At 34.9% G+C, this 18,647-nt stretch overlaps 1 protein-coding gene across 2 annotated transcripts in view; it reads left to right on the top strand.

Annotated features, from left to right (window-relative positions):
* The window catches only part of LOC143735885 (uncharacterized), a 49,389-nt gene extending 36,058 nt beyond the window's left edge, over positions 1–13,331 (top strand). For both annotated transcript variants that reach the window (XM_077226224.1, XM_077226223.1), the window contains exons 3-5: positions 10,975–11,019; positions 12,649–12,816; positions 12,946–13,331. In XM_077226224.1, the coding sequence (XP_077082339.1) occupies positions 10,975–11,019; positions 12,649–12,816; positions 12,946–12,956 (224 nt within the window). In that variant the 3' untranslated portion in view covers positions 12,957–13,331. The remainder of the gene's footprint in view (positions 1–10,974; positions 11,020–12,648; positions 12,817–12,945) is intronic.
* The last annotated feature ends 5,316 nt before the right edge of the window (positions 13,332–18,647 follow it).

The raw sequence follows: 18,647 nt of genomic DNA, 5'->3' as shown, positions 1-18,647 counted from the left end.
GGAGTCATCGTGAAGTATGTCATTCTGAAGATATTTTCTGCATTGGAGACAGCTCTGGCACACATCATGGTTTTCAGCTCGGCTAAGTGAACAGTTGTGTTCTGGTGATGTCATGGGCGCAAAGGGGCTTTTAAAGTGACTGATTCTAAGGCCAGGTATTTTTTATTTTTTATTTTTTTTACAGAATGTAAGTCACTGGGGATATCACTTGCATGTTGTATGCTGTCTATTTTATTCAAAAAACTGCAAAAAAAAAAAAAATCCTTAATTAGTATTTTCTTGTTTTCATAGTCATCTTTTTTAGCCAAAATATCGAAACATGGTAGTAAACAAGTTAGCAAAGAGAATATAAGTTATATTATATAAAAAATAAGTTTTTCAAAGAGAAAAAAAAGGAACGTCAAGTTGTTTACATACTAGTATACTGCAGCAAGAGTATTAAGGTAGTATGCTATACTGAAAATTATGGAGGCTTGTTTCCGCCACAGAATAAAACATTTTAAAAGTTAATTGAGACTTTTTATTTTGCAATTCTGACTTTATTTCTCCGAATTGTGAGATATTAAGTCAGTATTGCATGATACAAAGTCGCAATTGCGTGTTATACAGTCAGAGTTGCGAGATATAAACTCACAATTGCGAGAAATAAACTTTTTTCTATTTTTAGAAATATACTTTTTTCTCACAATTAAAAGTCGAGATAAAAAGTCACAATTACCATTTGTATTTTAATGTTTTATTCTGTGGCGGAAACAATCTTCCATAGAAAATAGCCCGCTCTAGGTCAACATTTTTATCTAAGTGCTTTCGGATAGTTTTAGAAATTACTGAAGTAAAAAAAATAAGTAAAAAATATATTTTAACATGTGATTTTAATCTGTAAAGTTTTTATATGACTTTGAAAATGCTTCAATACTTCAATTCACACACATCTTAGTCAGAACATCCATGGTTTCCTGAAGCTCCAGTTAAGAACCCTAAAGCCCCCAAATATCTCAAAATGTTCAAAAAATAAGTTAATTTCATGCTCACCACCTGGCCAGTTATTCCAACCTGATACCGTTCCCGCTCAATTTCCTGTTGAAACCTGCAGTGCGACTGCGTATTTGAACAGAGCCTGCCATAGAAAAATCACACCTCCGGTCTACACCTGTGAGGGCTATAATAATAGCGTTAGAACCCACGCTGTGGTCGGCAGATAAACCCAACCAGCACAGTTTGCGCTAGCATTTGGCAGCAAAGATGCAAGAAGTGTGCAGGCGTTGCTATTTCAAGTTGGACACTGTTCTGTCTGTCTGTCTGTCTGTCTAGCTGTTTGTCCATGCATCCAGTCATCCCCACATGGAAAGAAACTATATGGGGATATATGCGCATATATGAAACCTATATGCAGTTTATATGCACATATATGCTACATATATACAGCATATATGCACATATATGCTAATATATATACGCTGCATATATGCGTATATATGGCACATATAGGCAAAACTGAGGTGCATATATGTGCATATACAGGCCATATAGGTGTCCTGTATTGCTTCTTTATATCCACATATAAGCCCTATATGTGCATACATGTCTCCTAGCTCATAGCAGGATCTGGTCATTTTTTAGCTCATACCTCACTTTGGCAACTGTCATACATGATGCCTACCTCATATTTTCTATTATCAAGGCAATAAGAACTAACTAAAAAAAGAAATTATGCAAGAACTGTATGTGCAAACATGTGAAATTGGTATCACATGTAATTGGCATGTTATGGAATTTCATTATGGCAATTAAGTGAGAGGAGATGGAAAGCTATGGGAAAGCCATTTACAAGGTCAATTCTTTCTTGTATGAAGATAGTGGAAAAGAAGGAAATAAGAAAATGGTTTGTCGTTTTTTTATTTTGTCAATCAAGCCCTTTTTCCAATTTCAGGTCACTTCCAGATTCACATTACAGCTCATAGGCCTACACATCCACACATTCACCGTTACATCCACCAAATGCAATGCAAAATGCAATGTTTTCTGTATTGTCTTATTGCAGTTTCTAGATGAATATGGCTGAAAGGTCATTACAGTCTAAATGTAGCAACAAAAAAAAAGAACATAGAACATACATTCAAGTAATCATCATCATCATCATCATCATCATCATCCCATCCATTTATATATATGCTGTTGAAAACACTGCTTAGCATGTTAGCATGTTAGCATACCCTTTGAGTCACCTCAAAAAGATATGTCCATCCATCATCTTTGTATAGTCTCACGACATGTTTTCTGAGCGAGAGTGGGTCGATAATGACTATTTATATACAGAATATATGTATGTTATAATGTATGTATGTTTTGTGTGTGTGTGCTAGTGGGGAAAGAAAAAGTCACTTTCATATCTCTGAGGAAAATATTACAGCCTCTTTAAGCTTTTTTTTCCCCAAACCAATCATCTTGTCATTTTGATTTATCTGAATTGTGTATCTCCCTGCGTGTGTTTGTGTGAGAGGGAGAGCGAGAGACTATTAGGTGATCATTTTATGAGGAGAACAGAGGGGGTACAAATGACTTCCACGGAGGATGGACTTATGGCTCTGTCTTATGGCTCTATTTAATTTCTCACCATCTCTCTCGCTGTGTGAGCAAGAGTGGAAATTGCGCATTAATACGCTTTAAATTATATAAGCAACTTCAGTAAAGACCACACAATTACCACACGCAGGTCAATTTCTCACAGGCTAATGCTAATGCAAACGTTCACAAACTGGCTCTTTTAATATCGTTTAATATCAAAATTCACTTTCATTTAATGTTATGGGTTTTTAACAAGTTAAGCTCTATTACCACTGAAAATCATTGAATTTTGTACCTCAGTTTACCGAAATCAAACAAAAATTGCGTTTACAGTCTGTGGGGCGAAGGTAAACATTGAAGTACAGAGGAAATTCACCTGAATCAGCTCTTTAAAATGACAAACAAATGGCTTGACTACGACTTGCATTTAACACCTGCTATTTTAGAGGCTGATATTTTAAGCTCAATTGTGGGTTGTTTTAGTACTTACAAAATGCATGCTAAAGTTGAGCAACTGTTTAGTGGATTTGCCCTACGCAAATGTATAACCACTTAAGCATTTTACATGTAAACTTGATAAGCTAGCCTTGTCTGTGGGAATTTGTGTCCAAGATTTTGAAATCCTGTCATGACCCGCCAAGTAAACCTGCAAACTTTTATTTTTTTTATTTTGAATGTACAACCACATTACTTCAGCATTATACATGTAAACTTGATACTAGCATGCTAAAATTGCTAACTAGCCTTGTCTGTGTACGGTCATGTCCATATCTTTTTTATAATATGGATTTACATTGCATACGTATAATGAAGATAAAGGGCATATAAAAGTACTTTGTAACAACTTTTTTCTTTTCTTTTTTTACACTTTTTAACTTTTTTATTTATTTATTCAATTTTATATTTATTTTATTTTTTTTACTTAATTGAAGCATTAAATTGAGCCTTGTGCATAAGAAATAATTAATCTTCTTTTTTTGTTTATTTTTAAATAAAATGTTTAAGGTAAAGATTGAAGTACAGAGGAAAATTCACCTGGATTGGCTCTTTAAACTGGTGAAAGTGCTTTAGGCTACAACTTTTGTTGTGTTAATCACTAAATGTAAGCATTAAATGTAACTTTACTGCTCACATATGACATTTTTAGCATGGTAAAAACATGGTAAAATTCAAAACTTTTTATTTAATTATTATTGATTATTTATTTTTTATATTTTGCACTGTCACTCATCAATGAGAAGTTACTGATCAGATACAATATAGTTTTAGTTGAAGAATGTTAATATTGGCGGTTATAGCCGCGGACTCCACGGATAAACCGCTGATCGGGCGGATGGCGCGACGAAAACAAATATTTAAATTAAATTCGGGCGGGTGGCGGGCGGTTTCTAGTCTCGCGGCTGTCATCAGTATTGTCATTGTATCAGCAGATGCGGTTTTGAAAATTGGTCAAAAACGTTGGTGCGGATGGATGGCGGACGGATGATGAGTTTTGTGATGCCGTTGCGGATGAAATAATAGCCCATCCGCGTATCTCTACCGTGAACACAAAATGTGTATACAGTTTTTTAATGTATTAGGAGTTTTTCAGTTCTAAACTAAAAAAATACTTAATAAGCTCATAGCACTTTTTTTGTGCATAAGAATTATAATTTTTATTAGGTATTTTTTTAAGTTTATTTTTAAATCAAGTTTTTATGCATACATTGAAGTACGTAAGAAATTTGACCTGAATCTGCTCTTTTAAAAAAAATGATGAGCTGCAAACACTTTGGAATTTCTGAATTGCTATTGTAAATTTATTACCTCATATCCTGTGCAATTTTTGTTTGTTTTTATCAGTTAAGAGATAATTGTGTAATTGTCGCAGATGTTTAACCCGGACCATTCTTTTAAATGCAGTCTGCACACATACAATCTCACTTTTATACTCATAATCATTTAAATTCTCTGTGTGCTCCTGATGGGTGATTGTTTACTTCCATTACCCTTGATGGCAATAACAGGCGGTTCCCGACCCAAGTGCCAGGAACCTCCCGCTAACATCACACGCTTCCCATGACACACTGAGGCCTGAGCTCATTAACTAAAGTCAGAGAAGTTTTGATCTCACCGCAGAAGCAGCCCGCAATGTCTCTTGCTTTTAAACTAAACAATTAAAAGCAAAAACTTTGTACTTTCGGCTGACCTGCAGCATCGACTCCTTTTGCAGTTCGATATTAGCGTTTCCAATGACTGTAAAACCTTTGTTTACTTCAGTAAAAACATCTAAGTATGGTTATTAGTTGTAATTATCCTCAGAAGGAACTAAAAGGAATGACTGTCTTGCCATCTCAAACAACTAGCTAGTAATAAAAAACAAAGTTGAAGAGGAAACTACTCCAAATAGTGCATTAGCAACTAGCATAGAAAAAAAAGCTCACATAAGGCTTTTCCCCAGCAGGTTTGGACTCCATACGGGTCAGCGGTCCCAGTGCGGGATATTTTTATGTTAGCCGACTCCTGCTCGCCGCCCGTGTGTGTTACTCACCGCACGGCCACTGTCATTTTCATTTCTTACATCTATCAATTCCTACTTCACTTTATAAATAAGAAATATGTTTTTCTCATCTTTCCATTTCAACTCTTATGTAAGAAATGGAATAACCAGAAATGGAAAGACGCAGAGGCTTAAAAGTCATTTGGAACCATTTCCCCGCTAACGGGAAAAATGCATCAATAATACAAAAAAAAAGCCTTAAAACGAATGCATCCAATTTCAGTGCAGCAGATTCGAATTCTGTAAATGTTGGAGCATTTTATATTGATGTGCCGTTAAAAACCAACCCAGCTTCCTAGGAATGAAGCACAAGGATAAAACGGTGCAATGCACTCTGGAGGCCTGAGTTTGTAGACGTTTTTACAACGACGTCTAGGGTTTTTCATTAGTGATGTATTGTTTGGAATAAAATAAATGCTCTTGTCAATAACATCTTTCAGTCATCATAAACTGGGCTGCACAGTGTGTGTACTGATTTAACATACAATCCCAGTCCCATGTTCTTTGCTGTTAGACCTATAAAATGTTTGATACTATTATTAAACATAAAATTAGCCTACCAGGAAAACTAGTTTGATTTGCTAATTGTCCAATGGTAATTTCATGCGCTTATTTTAGGTTTGCCATCCCTTTTTCCCTGTTGTTGATTTGTTTTGTTTCGTTTCTTGTTGATTTGTTTTGCTTTATTTGCTTTGCTTTTGTTTTGAATTGTTTTGCTTTGTTTTGTTTTGTGCTTTTCGTTTGTCTCTCTTTTGTTTAAATTTTATGTATTTTAAAATATTCTAATAGTATTTTGTTATTATTTAAGGCGAGACACTACAGCCAAAAACAGTGTTTTTTCATGCTTCTGTTTTGACATTTTGGGCTTTTTGGCTTTTAAAGTGTTTTTTTGTTAGTGGAAAGAAAACATCCAAAATACAATTTTGACTATCTTTTAGAGCACTTTATATATTTCCGTCTGTAGATTTCAATTACAGTATATATATTTAAAGGCTGTTAAAATTAGTTTTTCCTACTATCGAGCCAGAAATCTCCACTTCAGGAGCACTTACATACACCAAACTTTATAGTTTTAGTCTTATCTATATTGTGAAGGTTTTTACGGAGGGGATTGTTCATGGATAAATTTCCTGATTTTATACATCATTTTATTCCTACAAAAAAAGCGGTGAAAATTTATTTATTTTTGGCTGTTGACTATACAAGAAAAAAAAAAAAAGGAAACAAGAATTTTGAACCTGCCTTTATCCAATGTTCAGATATTTGTTCTAAAATAAATATGCAAATTAGTGCATATTTAATTAGATCATGCTAATTAAATGATAATGTAATTAAATATTTTTTTTGCAATTATTAATGTAATCAATCAACTGGTGAAGTATGGTGATATCTACTATTAGTTATTTTTTTACACTATTGGCCTGGGATGTCTTGCCTTACATTTTTTTTTAATTTTCTAATATTTTTATTTATTTTTTATTACTATATTTTTATTTTTGTATTATTAGGTTTTGTTATTATTATGTAAAATAAAAAAGTTTAAAAAAAAAAAAGTAATTTTTTGTTTTGTTTTGTTATTGTCCATCTGTCCCTGAAGGAACGTTTGTTTGCCTCAAAAGAATATGAAGCATCACTGAAAGCCATAAAACCACTGATACTGTGCTCCTTATTTGTGAAATGCATAATTAAGTGCAAACGTTTGCATTAAAACCAAATACCAATTTAATTATGAATAAAAAAGCAGTGTCACGAATAGAGGAGAGCTTTTTCCCCCTAGTTAAAGACCGGCCTACCAATAGGCTTTGCAATCAGAAAACTGTCTGTCTGCCGTCCAAACAGAACCGCCTCTCAGCTCCATTAATCTGGCAAAATCCATCAGAGAGCGTTCATCAGGACCCAAGCGAGCCGTCTGTCAGCATGCCTGTCTTAAAGAGACAAGCGCTGTTTGGACCTGACAAACAAAAGACGTTATTTTGACAAATTGCCTGCAGATTAGGGACCCTTTTGAAAGCGGGGGCCCCTAGAGGTGGGCCGGGAGCGAAACTGCTCCAGGTGTTTGTTTGTTTGTTTATTTACTCGGGTTGAATGTGGGCCATGGTTGGAGTGATAGAGCGACTGACAGAGCGAAGGGCCCCGGCTCTGTAGGGGACATGATCAACGCCGACCGTGTTTGTCACTCCGCATCAAAGAGAGGTTTTTCATTTTGAGTTTGTGTGCGTGTGCTTACAAAATACACCAAGGAAAAACTAGGCAAGTCTTGTGTCGGGGCTGTTTCGATACTGAAGTTAAGTAAAACATTTAACTACTTGCAAGAATCAGTCAAATTGTTTTCTTTTCGTGAAATCTGGTTGAATTCATAAAATCTAAAATTTAATTTAGATACTCTTGCGTTTTTTATTTGTTTTACATATTTTATTTGAATAATGTATTATATTAGAATTTAGGCTTAATTTAAAACCATGTAACTCATTCTAGTATTTTTCTTTTCATTTTTCCTTTTTTTTTACATTTTTTTATTTGAATAAAAGCTAATATTTTTTGATTATATTATAGGTCTTTTCATGGAATCTGCTGGAATTAATAAAACATATTAAACTTAATTTTTGTTTAGGATTAATTTGTGTAACACTGTTTCTCATTCTAGCACTTCTTTTATTTTTGTGATGTAATCATTTGTATCATATCATATAATGTCATGTCATATAGGCCTATATCATATCATATATTCTGGTATGAAAATACTTTTAGCAATTTATTCAGCTCACATAACCTTTTCCCAACTGAACGCAGCTGAGTTTTAACTAATTTAGCAGAACCGTAAAAACCAAAGGAACTGGAACAATGCACTGGGTCTGTAATGCATCTTTGCAGTGTGTGAGTGTGTGTGATCTTGCATCCAACAGATGGACGTGTGTAAATGAGGCAGTGACTGATGAGATGTAGAGCTGCTGACGAGGGATTTAATGAGGCTTGGAATTGAGGGGGGGGGGGGGGGGGGGGGGGGTACAGAGAATAGAAAAGAAGAATAAGAAAAAAAGAAAGACAGTTAAACTAAGGAAAGAGAGGTGGACGGAGGTCAAAAGAAAGGATTCTGGAAAACATCTCACTTAGAATTACATTTGTGCTCTTTATTTACAGAATTAATCAGAGAGAGATTTCTCATTCAAACACGTGCACAAACAGTGTGTCTGCTTGACTACTGCATAGGCAGCTGCCCTCAAAAGCTCATTTGCAGCAACAAAGCTCCCGGAAGCCATTCATTTTCAGTGAGAGCTAGTGATTTGAGGTTACATGAGCGACCGTTTGGCATGTCTCAAGAAAGTTTTAAAAGTTTAACTTAAGGAATTAAACAGCAACTACAAAAGGAAAACAGAGAAACTGAGAAACTATATGTGTGTGTAATTTTATAAAGATATATATATATATATATATATATATATTATTACTATTATTATTATTTATTTATTTTTATCATTTTTTTAAGAAATTGTCAGCATCTTCTATTTTATTTTTGTTTGGAAAACCATGTCAGACATTTTCAGCATTCTGAGAGATTTTATTTAATTTAATTTAATTTATGTTGTTTTATTTTTATACATTTTTTCTTATTGTTTATTTTTTTGGAAAAGTGTTTCCAAAATAGTCTGCATTCTGAATGACTGTTTTGTTTTGTTTTGTTTTGCTTTGTTTTGTGTTTTGTTTGTTTGTTTGTTTGTTTTTTGTTTGTTTGTTTTATGTTTTTTTTATTTTGGATGTTTGGAAAGTTTAGAGGACATAATAAAAATTGCTAATTTGTATCACTTTTATTACCATTCATTGTTTAGGACAAAGTCAATATTAAATGTTCAGTGTATTTTGTTATTATTTTTTTTTTTTGATTTTTTTGACTAAACATTGAATTGACAGCTACATACCTTTGGAACAGCCATTGCGTCATGAGTATGTCTATGATGTCTAGAAGTGCTTCCTACGTTGTTACCTCACTAGGTTTTGGAATGGAGCCAGTATCTCTCTCCTCTTCAATTCAAGGTGCTTCATTATCATGATGTCCTTTCTAGCCGCCCCCTTCTCTCTCTTATTGACGCTTGTTGTTTGATGGCTCTGAGTGGGCAGTGCATTTTAAGCTCTGATTAATGGAGCAGTAATGATAGGCTAACACCTAGATGTAGCAGGTAATTAAGCATTAATGAGCTGTGCAAAAGCACTCAGACACACAGAGACTCGGTCACACATAGCCACACATCACCGCCAAGGGCTTTAATTGCTTGAAAGTTGCTCCTCCATTTCTCAGGAGACTTAATTGAGATCTCATTGATGGTTCATTCATGAAGCTTGTCTCAGATGTTTCTCTTAAAATTGCTTTGGAGAAGAAATGAGAAACGAGACAATCGCTGAATAAGAGTAAAGGTGCGATCGCATTAGCAAGATTTAGAAAAAATGTCTGTCTTTTGTCAATATAGTGTAGCGATGTATGAAGCACTGCTCACACTGAAGTCACTGTAACCAACTTCTCGATGCGAAGTCTGCGTGGGAAAATTTTACGCCTTCATGCTAAACTCCAAATGTCTTGCATTCCTGTTGAAATGCTTTGTTAAAAAAAAAAATGCTGCCTTAAATTTTTAAGGATAATCAACTTGGATGTTTAAGTCATGTCAACTTAAATTACTTTAAGCTGAATAATTATAATTTTTACAGAGTGACTGGATTTCGCCTGCAAAAATGAGTAGTAAAGGCTTGTTCACACCAAGAACGATAATGATGAAGTTTTGAAAATTGTTCTAAGTCTACAACTGTAATCTGTAACGATAAAGAGAAACGTGATAGTTGAAGATTTTTTTAAACTTATGAACTAAAATCCTTGACAGCCAAACAGAAACTATTCGACTTTAAAGAGCTCAGGCATTTAAGAAGACAAAACTGCAGCATGTACTTATAATAAACAGAATATCATTGTCTGTTGGTGTGGATGCTAATATACAGTAGTTATCGTTTTAGTTCTCGTTCTTGGTGCCAATGGGCCTTAAACAATTCAGAACTATAAAATTTATGTTAATGGCACAACTCGGCTTGATTGGTTGGTCTTGAAAAAAAATTATAAATAAATGTTGGAGCTTATTTTGAGATCTTTGACTGGGATCTCAACAAATCTGAGCACAGTTTGAGACTATATAGAGATGTTCTAAAACATTAGGGGAAGAGAAAAATCTTAGAAGCAGGACACTTCTCCAAACATTCTCCAAGTGGTCTAATTGGTGTCTAGGAGAAACAGTTGAGATATTTAAAGGATATTTTAAGTGTTCTCAAGCCATACAATAGCCCAACCAAAATTTAAGTCAAATCAGCACCAGTTTTGGCGTCTTGCTGTTTAACATATTTGGTTTCTTTTGTTTCCCAAACGTGCCATTTTTGAATGAGGTTTAAGAGCTACTTTAACGCAAATAATTACTGAAATTTCCTCTTGTCACAAAGCTATCAGAAAACCTCTTTTGTAACTCAACATCTCCAATCTACATTATGAAAAGACAATATGAGGGTAGGTAAATGATGAGTTTTGGGTGAACTATCCCTTTAGAGAGCTCACATTCACATTTTTCTGTCCTCCGGGAAGCCTTGCAATAAGAAAATCTGGCATTATGTGGAGTGGAGAGCAGATGTTTGCACTCGGATGTAGATAGACATCCTCATTGCCAAAATTATCCTCTTCATGGTGCTTCCTTCAAGATCTGTGCTCCCTCCATTAAAAATACAGAACTAAGATTGTTTTCAAGTGCAGCTTGTGAGACTTTAATGAAAAGTTCCTGCAGGAGGGGTAGAAAAATCATTGAATCAATTCAATGAAAAAAACGTTGAATGTTTTGATTGTGTTTCAGATGTGGCTCCCATTGCCGATGAATCAGTGCATCTCATTCTGTTGGGTAAGAATGCAATCAAATTAGAAAAATGATCTATTCATCTACAATTCTTTGAATCATACAAGGCCACACTGATAATATAAGTGTCTCAATGGATATTTAAGGCTGAATTATTCAATACATTCGCTTTATATGTAATTTAACCTCACGTTTTACTCACAGCCATGCCCACTTTTCATCATCCAAACAATTTCCAATGGATATAAGTCCCGCCATCTCTGATGAAAATACTGTTTTTTAGATACACTCTTAGGGGCCATTTACACGACAATGCTGTTTTGGGGGCATGAAAATGCAAGCTTTTGAAAACTGGATTCAAAGTGCAAATTTAATACGATACCGTTATCGTCTCTGTGTAAACTACAAAAACGCGAATTTGTGAAAACGGTGACATCATGTGCATCCATATGACTTGTTCAGTCTATAGGTGCGTAGTGTTTCTTTACAAAGTGACATCGCCAACTACTGGCCTGGCATGAATTAGCGGATCCATGTGAACGGGAATAGTTTTGACAACGTTGTCGCCTGTACGTGAAAAACGCAAAGGAAAAACTTAAGTTTTTACTACATTGTTGTTGTGTAAACATACCCTTAAAAAAAGATTACTGACTGGCATCGATGTTTCCATGAAGAACCTTTAACATCCACAGAACTTTTCTATTCCACTAAAGGTTCTTTAGATTTGTAAAACATTTTTCACACACAAAAAAAAATTGTTTCTGAAAGGTTATTTGGGCAACCGAAAAAGCTTCTTCATGGGTTTTCAAAGTTGTTCCAGGAGGGCCACTTTTGTGCAAAGTTTGGCTCCAACCCCAACACACCTGCCTGGAAGGCTACATTCACACGGTCAGTCCAAATCCGAGTATTTGTGTATCCAATTGGAATCTGATCAAAAACAATTGACTGTCCACATAACTGTTCCGATATGATCCGATATGTGTGTCCCATGCCGGTTTGAAAACACGTCTTTGTTATATTGTCATTGTCTCCTTGTCCGGCACTTTGCAGCAACACAACCTTGTTTCTGCAGTGACTTTCTGACGAGAAAGTCACATAAACCATGTAGCTCGAAACGGGTTTGTAAAAATTGCATTTCATGAAATTTTTTTGCCTTTCACACTTGATGAATCTGCACTGCAAAAAAATGTTGCTGTCTTAAATTTTTAAGCACAAACAACATAAATGACATTAAATTGACTTAATATATAATATAAAATAAGTTGAATCTTACATAATTTAAAAAGTTGAAAAAAATAGTTTAACTTATTTTGATGAGTTAAAGCAATGTAAAAACATATGTTGTCATAACTTGTTGATCATATCATTTTTTAGTGTGATTGGATTCCAATCGGATATGCACAAAAATCGGATCTGGACTGACAGTGAGAACATAGCCGAAATTTTTAGCATGCCAAGTTAAACTTTGATTAGCTGGTTCAGGTGTGTTTTATTGGGTTTGTAACTAAACTTTTCAGGACAGTGACCCTCCAGGAGCAGGATTGTACACCCCTGTTCTGTGTCATCACTGCAACAAAAAAAAAAAAAAACCTTTTGGAACCTTTATTTTTAAGAGTGTATAATCAACTTGATTGCATTCGTTTCTGTTCTTCTTGTGATTGTTCCGTCACCCAGGAGTCTCTGTAATAGCGGTTCTTGTGGTGATACTGCTTATGATGGTAATGGTTCTCCGCTACATTGCCCATCAGAAAGGTACATATTACACCAATGAGGAGGACTTAGCGTTTAAGAGTGACCCGGAGATGCAGGATGTCTCTGAAAGTCCAGAAGATCTAGAAGAAGGTAAGAGTCAACCTCCACCATTTTTCCTCTTTGGATTCAAAACTGAAAACTGAAACCCCCTGCTTAAAAACTTATTAAGAACTTTTTATCAACTTATTCTCATAACGGTTTCGAAAATATTTTTTACAGAGGAGCCTTAGTATCTTCTGGCAGGAAGCCTTTGGGACGTTTCCTGTGTGAAATGTATCACTGCAAGCGACAGAAGGATCTGTCGTGGCTCCTCTTCCTTTTCACTCCAATCACATATGCCTTTTCCAACAGATGTCCTTTTCTGATGGCTTTACACTCAACCATTCCAAAACTAAAATGGGTTCTGATGTGCGTAAGCACTTGTGTGTTAATTATTTTACTCTGAGTGTTACAGAATTATTAAATGACATTCAAATGTGAGGGTTTTTTTATACTGTAAACGTTTACCCTTATAAATTAACACATTCACGTCTCTATTTAGTAATATTTGCATAATCTTTCATATGAACATAATATGAAGTTCTTTTGCTAATATTGAGTGTATATTTCATAGATTTTTTAATTAATGCCAATTTTAGTGACTGGTTGGCATGTATCTTTCAATTAGATAATAATAAGAAACTGTCCCTAAACTTTTGAACAGATGTGTGTCTGTCTATATATATATATATATATATATATATATATATATATATATATATATATATATATATAATATGTTCAGTATAAAATTCAATGGGTGTGTGTATGTTTTGTTTATGGATTTTTAATATGAACTAAAGAACTTTTTTTTTGTGTGTGTGTTTTGTTTTTTGTTTGTTAATCTATTTAAGCTTCAGAAAAAAAATATTTTAAGCTATGTTTTACTTTAATTATGGATAAAATTATTACAGAAAATGGTAAAAGGACATTTAAAATAATCTTTCAAAGTTTTGCTGATAACTAATAGTAAGGACCATGATTTGACCTTTGATTTGTGTCATATAGCTGTGTGTGATTGTACATAGAGTGCCAATTTTATAGACTCTCTTAATGTACAGAAATATAGACGTTTCAGGGTACTGCTAAGAAGAATCCAAGTAAATAAAACTGAATTTTGCTTCATTTTGAATCCAGCTTGATATTTATACAATCTGAACCACCTGCAAAATCTGTTTGCTGACCTATATGTGGTATGGATACAGTAATACTATGCTAGAGTTCTAAAAATACACACATTTAAGAGACACAGCTAATGCTAATGTAAACAGTGCGTGACGGTCCAAGTAGAAACAAAAGACAAACAAACAAAGACTGTGCTTGTAGAGTTTCAAAAAATATCAGACTGCGCAAATCAAAAGCTACATTTCAGAACACGAGAAACAAACCAAACAGCCCAAACACACAACTCTCCCTTGTCTACAGCAATTTGTTGGAAACTGGTACATCTCGCTATACGACGGAAGCCAGTGACCTGATTAGGGCTGGATGAAAACAGTTTCTAATTAGCGGTGAACAGCGTCACCCCCTCAGAGAGTTGAGCTGAAATAAAGTGTCAACAACAGCAGGAAACTTTCATAGAAAAACTCCGATATAGCATATGTGCTAGGGGAATTAGCCCGTTCCGGAGCTTGCGACTATTATACGACCATGCAAAATACAATTTAGCAGGGAGAAGCTCATACAAAGAGCGCATGGGCAAATACATCAAACGACACGGGTTATTTCTGAGCTATTTTCTCTGCATTGAGGCTCTCCGGAGATGCTATACAACGTATGGCATTCAGACCACCAGTAAACTCTGACGCCAAAAACGGCATCTAATCATGCCAACTCATGTTCGACTAACTGAGGTGACGTGATGCCTCAAAAACATGTCAGAAATATAATAGCTTCGCTAGATGCGAAAATGAACTTTCCCAAGGTGTTAGCGACCGATTTGTTTATTTGTATTAAATAGGTTAATGATATCCCCGGCGATGGAGCATCAAGTAATTTCCACCAATTTTCTGCTGTGGACACGCAGCAAATGAACCCGAACGAAGACTTTTTTTTCCCCTTCCCTGAGTAGGAGACACAATAGGGTCAGTTTGATCCAGCTCTGTTTGGACGTTAATCATCATCAAAAGCGTCAATCCGAATTGATTTCTCATCTCTGAGGAAACCATTACAGGGAATAAAAACGACATATATGACAGACCGAGTTTCAGCACTCTTTAGAGAGGTCGACCTTTGTCAGAGGAGTCTGAATCAAGGCCATCATCTTTACAAATATCATGTAAATGTAGCAGAATAAGACTGTGAGATGCATTATGCTGCACATATCGCACATCAATAGCCACATAGGGAATACAAAAAGTGTACTTATTTCGATGCCTTCAAGTCATTCGTCATAAGATTAAAGGAATAGTTCACCTAAATATGAAAATTGTGTCAATTATTCACCCTTATGTTGGTCTTTTTTCAGTGGAACGCAAAAGGAGATACACAGAATTTTGGGGGGGTTTTTTCATTTTTTTTCATCAGATGTCCTAGTGACCATGTTTGCCCAATAGACCAAAAATACTATTTTGGGCTATATGAAAAGTCTCAAAAAATTAGACTTGTATGGTATATACAAAGACTTCTAAAGCTATACAGTTGCTGTGTGCACTCTGCACAGCTAATTTGTTTTAGCGATTTTCAGGCAAACTTTTAGACACCACATTTTGCACATAAATAAGCAGTGGTCACACTAAACTTTAAGCAAGCGAAATTTCTTCGGACACTGCAACGGTCGTGATATGACGTCACGCTCTATTCTTTTTAATAAACATGATGAATTCAACATAACAAACAGTAATACACTCAAAAATGTAAAAGACAATCTACTCGACTTTACTGCAAAAATATCGTTCTATTAATTCAGCCAAGAGGTCTGATTCTGCCGTGATTGATCTTCTACACTGTAAAACCAAACAGTTGTTCTAACTAACACTTTTTAGTTAACTTTACTTAATATCAAATAATTAGTTGAACTTACTTAAAACAATTTAGTAATCTGTACTGTTTGCATGCTATGCCTTCTTTACTCAGAAAACCCAAGTACACATTACTTGACTGGTTTGAGTACCATTTTGCAAAAGCAAAAAAAAAAAATAGCAGGCGGGGCAAAGGGTTTTTGAGGCGGGGTAAATCTTAATAGACTTTTCACTGATTTCTTCGACTAACAATTTTGGGAGAACGTCACATAAGTTGACTTCGTAAATTCATGTTGATTTCCTAAAATTTCTCACCATTATTGTGATAAGTGTTTCCTTTGTTTGGGCTCTGGGAACTTAATTTATATTATTGTAATTTTCTTCTAATTGATGCAGTGATGCAACATGAAATCAGTTATATGATTTCAAAGGAAGTGAAGTAAGAAATATTACATATATTTATACTTAAATTATTTCCATGTTTTGAATGAATTTATTAATGATATCTATCATAACTATTTCATGTATAATAATGATCTTTTAACATTTTATTGCTAACACTTATGGCTTAAACTTTTAATTGGGTTGATTTAATCCCTCTATATTTGTGACAATTTCTTGCAATTTTACTTGAGTCACACACAGACTTCAACATTCAGCATGCAAACCACAACAATGGTAACACATTGTTTTATTATTAATTTAATTAATTGGATCATTACAATTGTATTTGATGTCTCTTGTCAGTATAACCCCCATAACGATAGCAAATACAATTGTAATGGTAAAATAAAGCCAAAAATAGTAAAACAAAGCAATTAATTTATTCATGCCGCAATGCACTCTGGGAGTACACTTCCTCAGATCACAGATATAATTAAGTTGACAAAACTTAAATAGATTAAGTAAGAAAAACTTGATGCAAATAAGTTATGATTACTTAATTAAATTAAGGCAACGAGTTACCTTAGTTTGTTTAAGTAGATTCTACTTATCCGGGTTTACAGTGTAATGGTCTTCAAGTGATGTGAATTAGCAACTTAGAGTTAACCAAACTTGAACTATAGTCTTCCGTTTTGACTCATTCGCATGAATTGAAGTCAATGGAAAAAAGTGCAGTGTGAACTCGCCATAACCCAAAACAGTTTTGGATCGACAAGGGGATGAGTAAATAATCACAGAACAGATTTGGAACAACCTCATTGCTCAATTATGACAGATATTATGTTAGAATCGCTTTATGTTGTAAAGCATTTGTTTGTTTACTGTGCTAGGTGTTGTTTAGCTAAAGTAGCACAATATATTCACTCATTAGAACCTGCAACTATCTATATATTTTCAACTTACTGAGGAAAGAAGTTAGTTTATTCATCAGAGCATCTGGATGTTTGAGCTGTTGATAAGGGTAAAGGTTTTTAGCCTTAAATAATGTGTTAATGTGATTTAGCAAAGCAGCTTAGCATGGATTTGAGTCTTTTCTACTTTCATGATGCCAGAATTGCGTGTGCGTGTGTGTGTTCATAAGTCCAGAGGGCAGTTGTGAGTGGCATGAATTTAATCCAATTTCTCCATCTCCAGCACTGCGGAGCCAGCCGAAATTCACCCCAAAACATTCTCTTCCTGATGGCATGGGAGTTTATGCTAATCAGAAATTAGTACAGGTTGGATGTGAGGAGAAATGTGTTAATCCCATCATTGTTTCATCATCTGATCGATGCCATTGGTATTCCCATGCTCCTGAATTCCCTTCGTCCTCAGTCCCACTCTGGGGTCGAGCGGGCCACATATCCTCTTCTAAATGGGATAGTCAGAATTAGCGATAAAGCATTAGCGTAGGCCACCATGGAAACTGCTTAGCTGCTTTGTGAAAATGATGCTATTTCCAGACTTTTTTTTAACACTGTCCAACTAGACCATCTCTTGTAAGCCCTTGACAAATTCTGAGAAAAGTGAGGACATTGATTGAAAATAATTAGCTAGCAATGAAAAGATGCCTGGCAACTGCAAGAACATTTCCAGGCCACTTTTCACCACAAAGTTTTTATGTAGCCTATTTATATAACTTTTTTCTTTTTTTATTATACAAAACATTTCTCAATTTTATTACTAACTTACATTTTATTGGCTATAAATAGATTTGAAGCTATTTTTTGCATTAAACCTCAGTCATTTAAGTCAGCCTGAACTATACAAAATGTAAAGTGCTTTCATTATACATCATATATATACATTTTGTACAGTTCAGGCTGAGTTAAATGACTGAGGTATAATGCAAAAATTTCTTTAAACAGCTTCAAGTCTTCAGGGACTATCGTCTTTATAGAACCCGACTTTTCTTACAGACCTACACATAACATAAGGTAAAAAAGAGAGACAAGGTAAGATTTCTGTTTCATATTCTTGGTTCCCCTAAGGGTTTGAAGAAGTGGGCTAGAGGAGAGCCGCTCAGCGTTACGTCAGCTGGAGACAAAACCCGAACAGAGCCATCCATCATGAGCGTTTGATTCCGCTGACAACACGTCAAATCCCATTGATCTCCAGGGGAACCTTCAGGATCGCTGACGGGACTCTGGCGGCGCTCTGATGTGACGGAAATTCAGGTTTACCTCTTTCTGGCAAACTTTTTATGACATGCCCCAAAAATTATGTTAAAAACTTATTAAAGTTTTTCTACTTTGTGTTAACCGGTTCAATTCCCTGACCAATTATAAGTGAATAATAAAAATCAATACATGACATCAGAAAGCTAGTGGACAATTCGATTTTTTTATGAAACTTATTTTGAGGTACTTACTGTAAACCATTGTAATTGCAAAGAAAAAGTAATTAGCACAGTCTTCATAATTTCTCCTAATTTTGTTTCACAAAAGAAATACAGGTTAGGAAAGACATGAGGGTGCATAATTAACCATACAATTTTCA

The sequence above is a fragment of the Siphateles boraxobius genome, unplaced genomic scaffold (genome assembly GCF_051911475.1).
Source record: "Siphateles boraxobius isolate OS27281-9 unplaced genomic scaffold, OSU_SipBor_1 13, whole genome shotgun sequence".
Lineage (NCBI taxonomy): Eukaryota > Metazoa > Chordata > Actinopteri > Cypriniformes > Leuciscidae > Siphateles > Siphateles boraxobius.
Note: the sequence above shows the minus strand (reverse complement) of the source record. Positions and strands in the feature narration are given on the sequence as shown.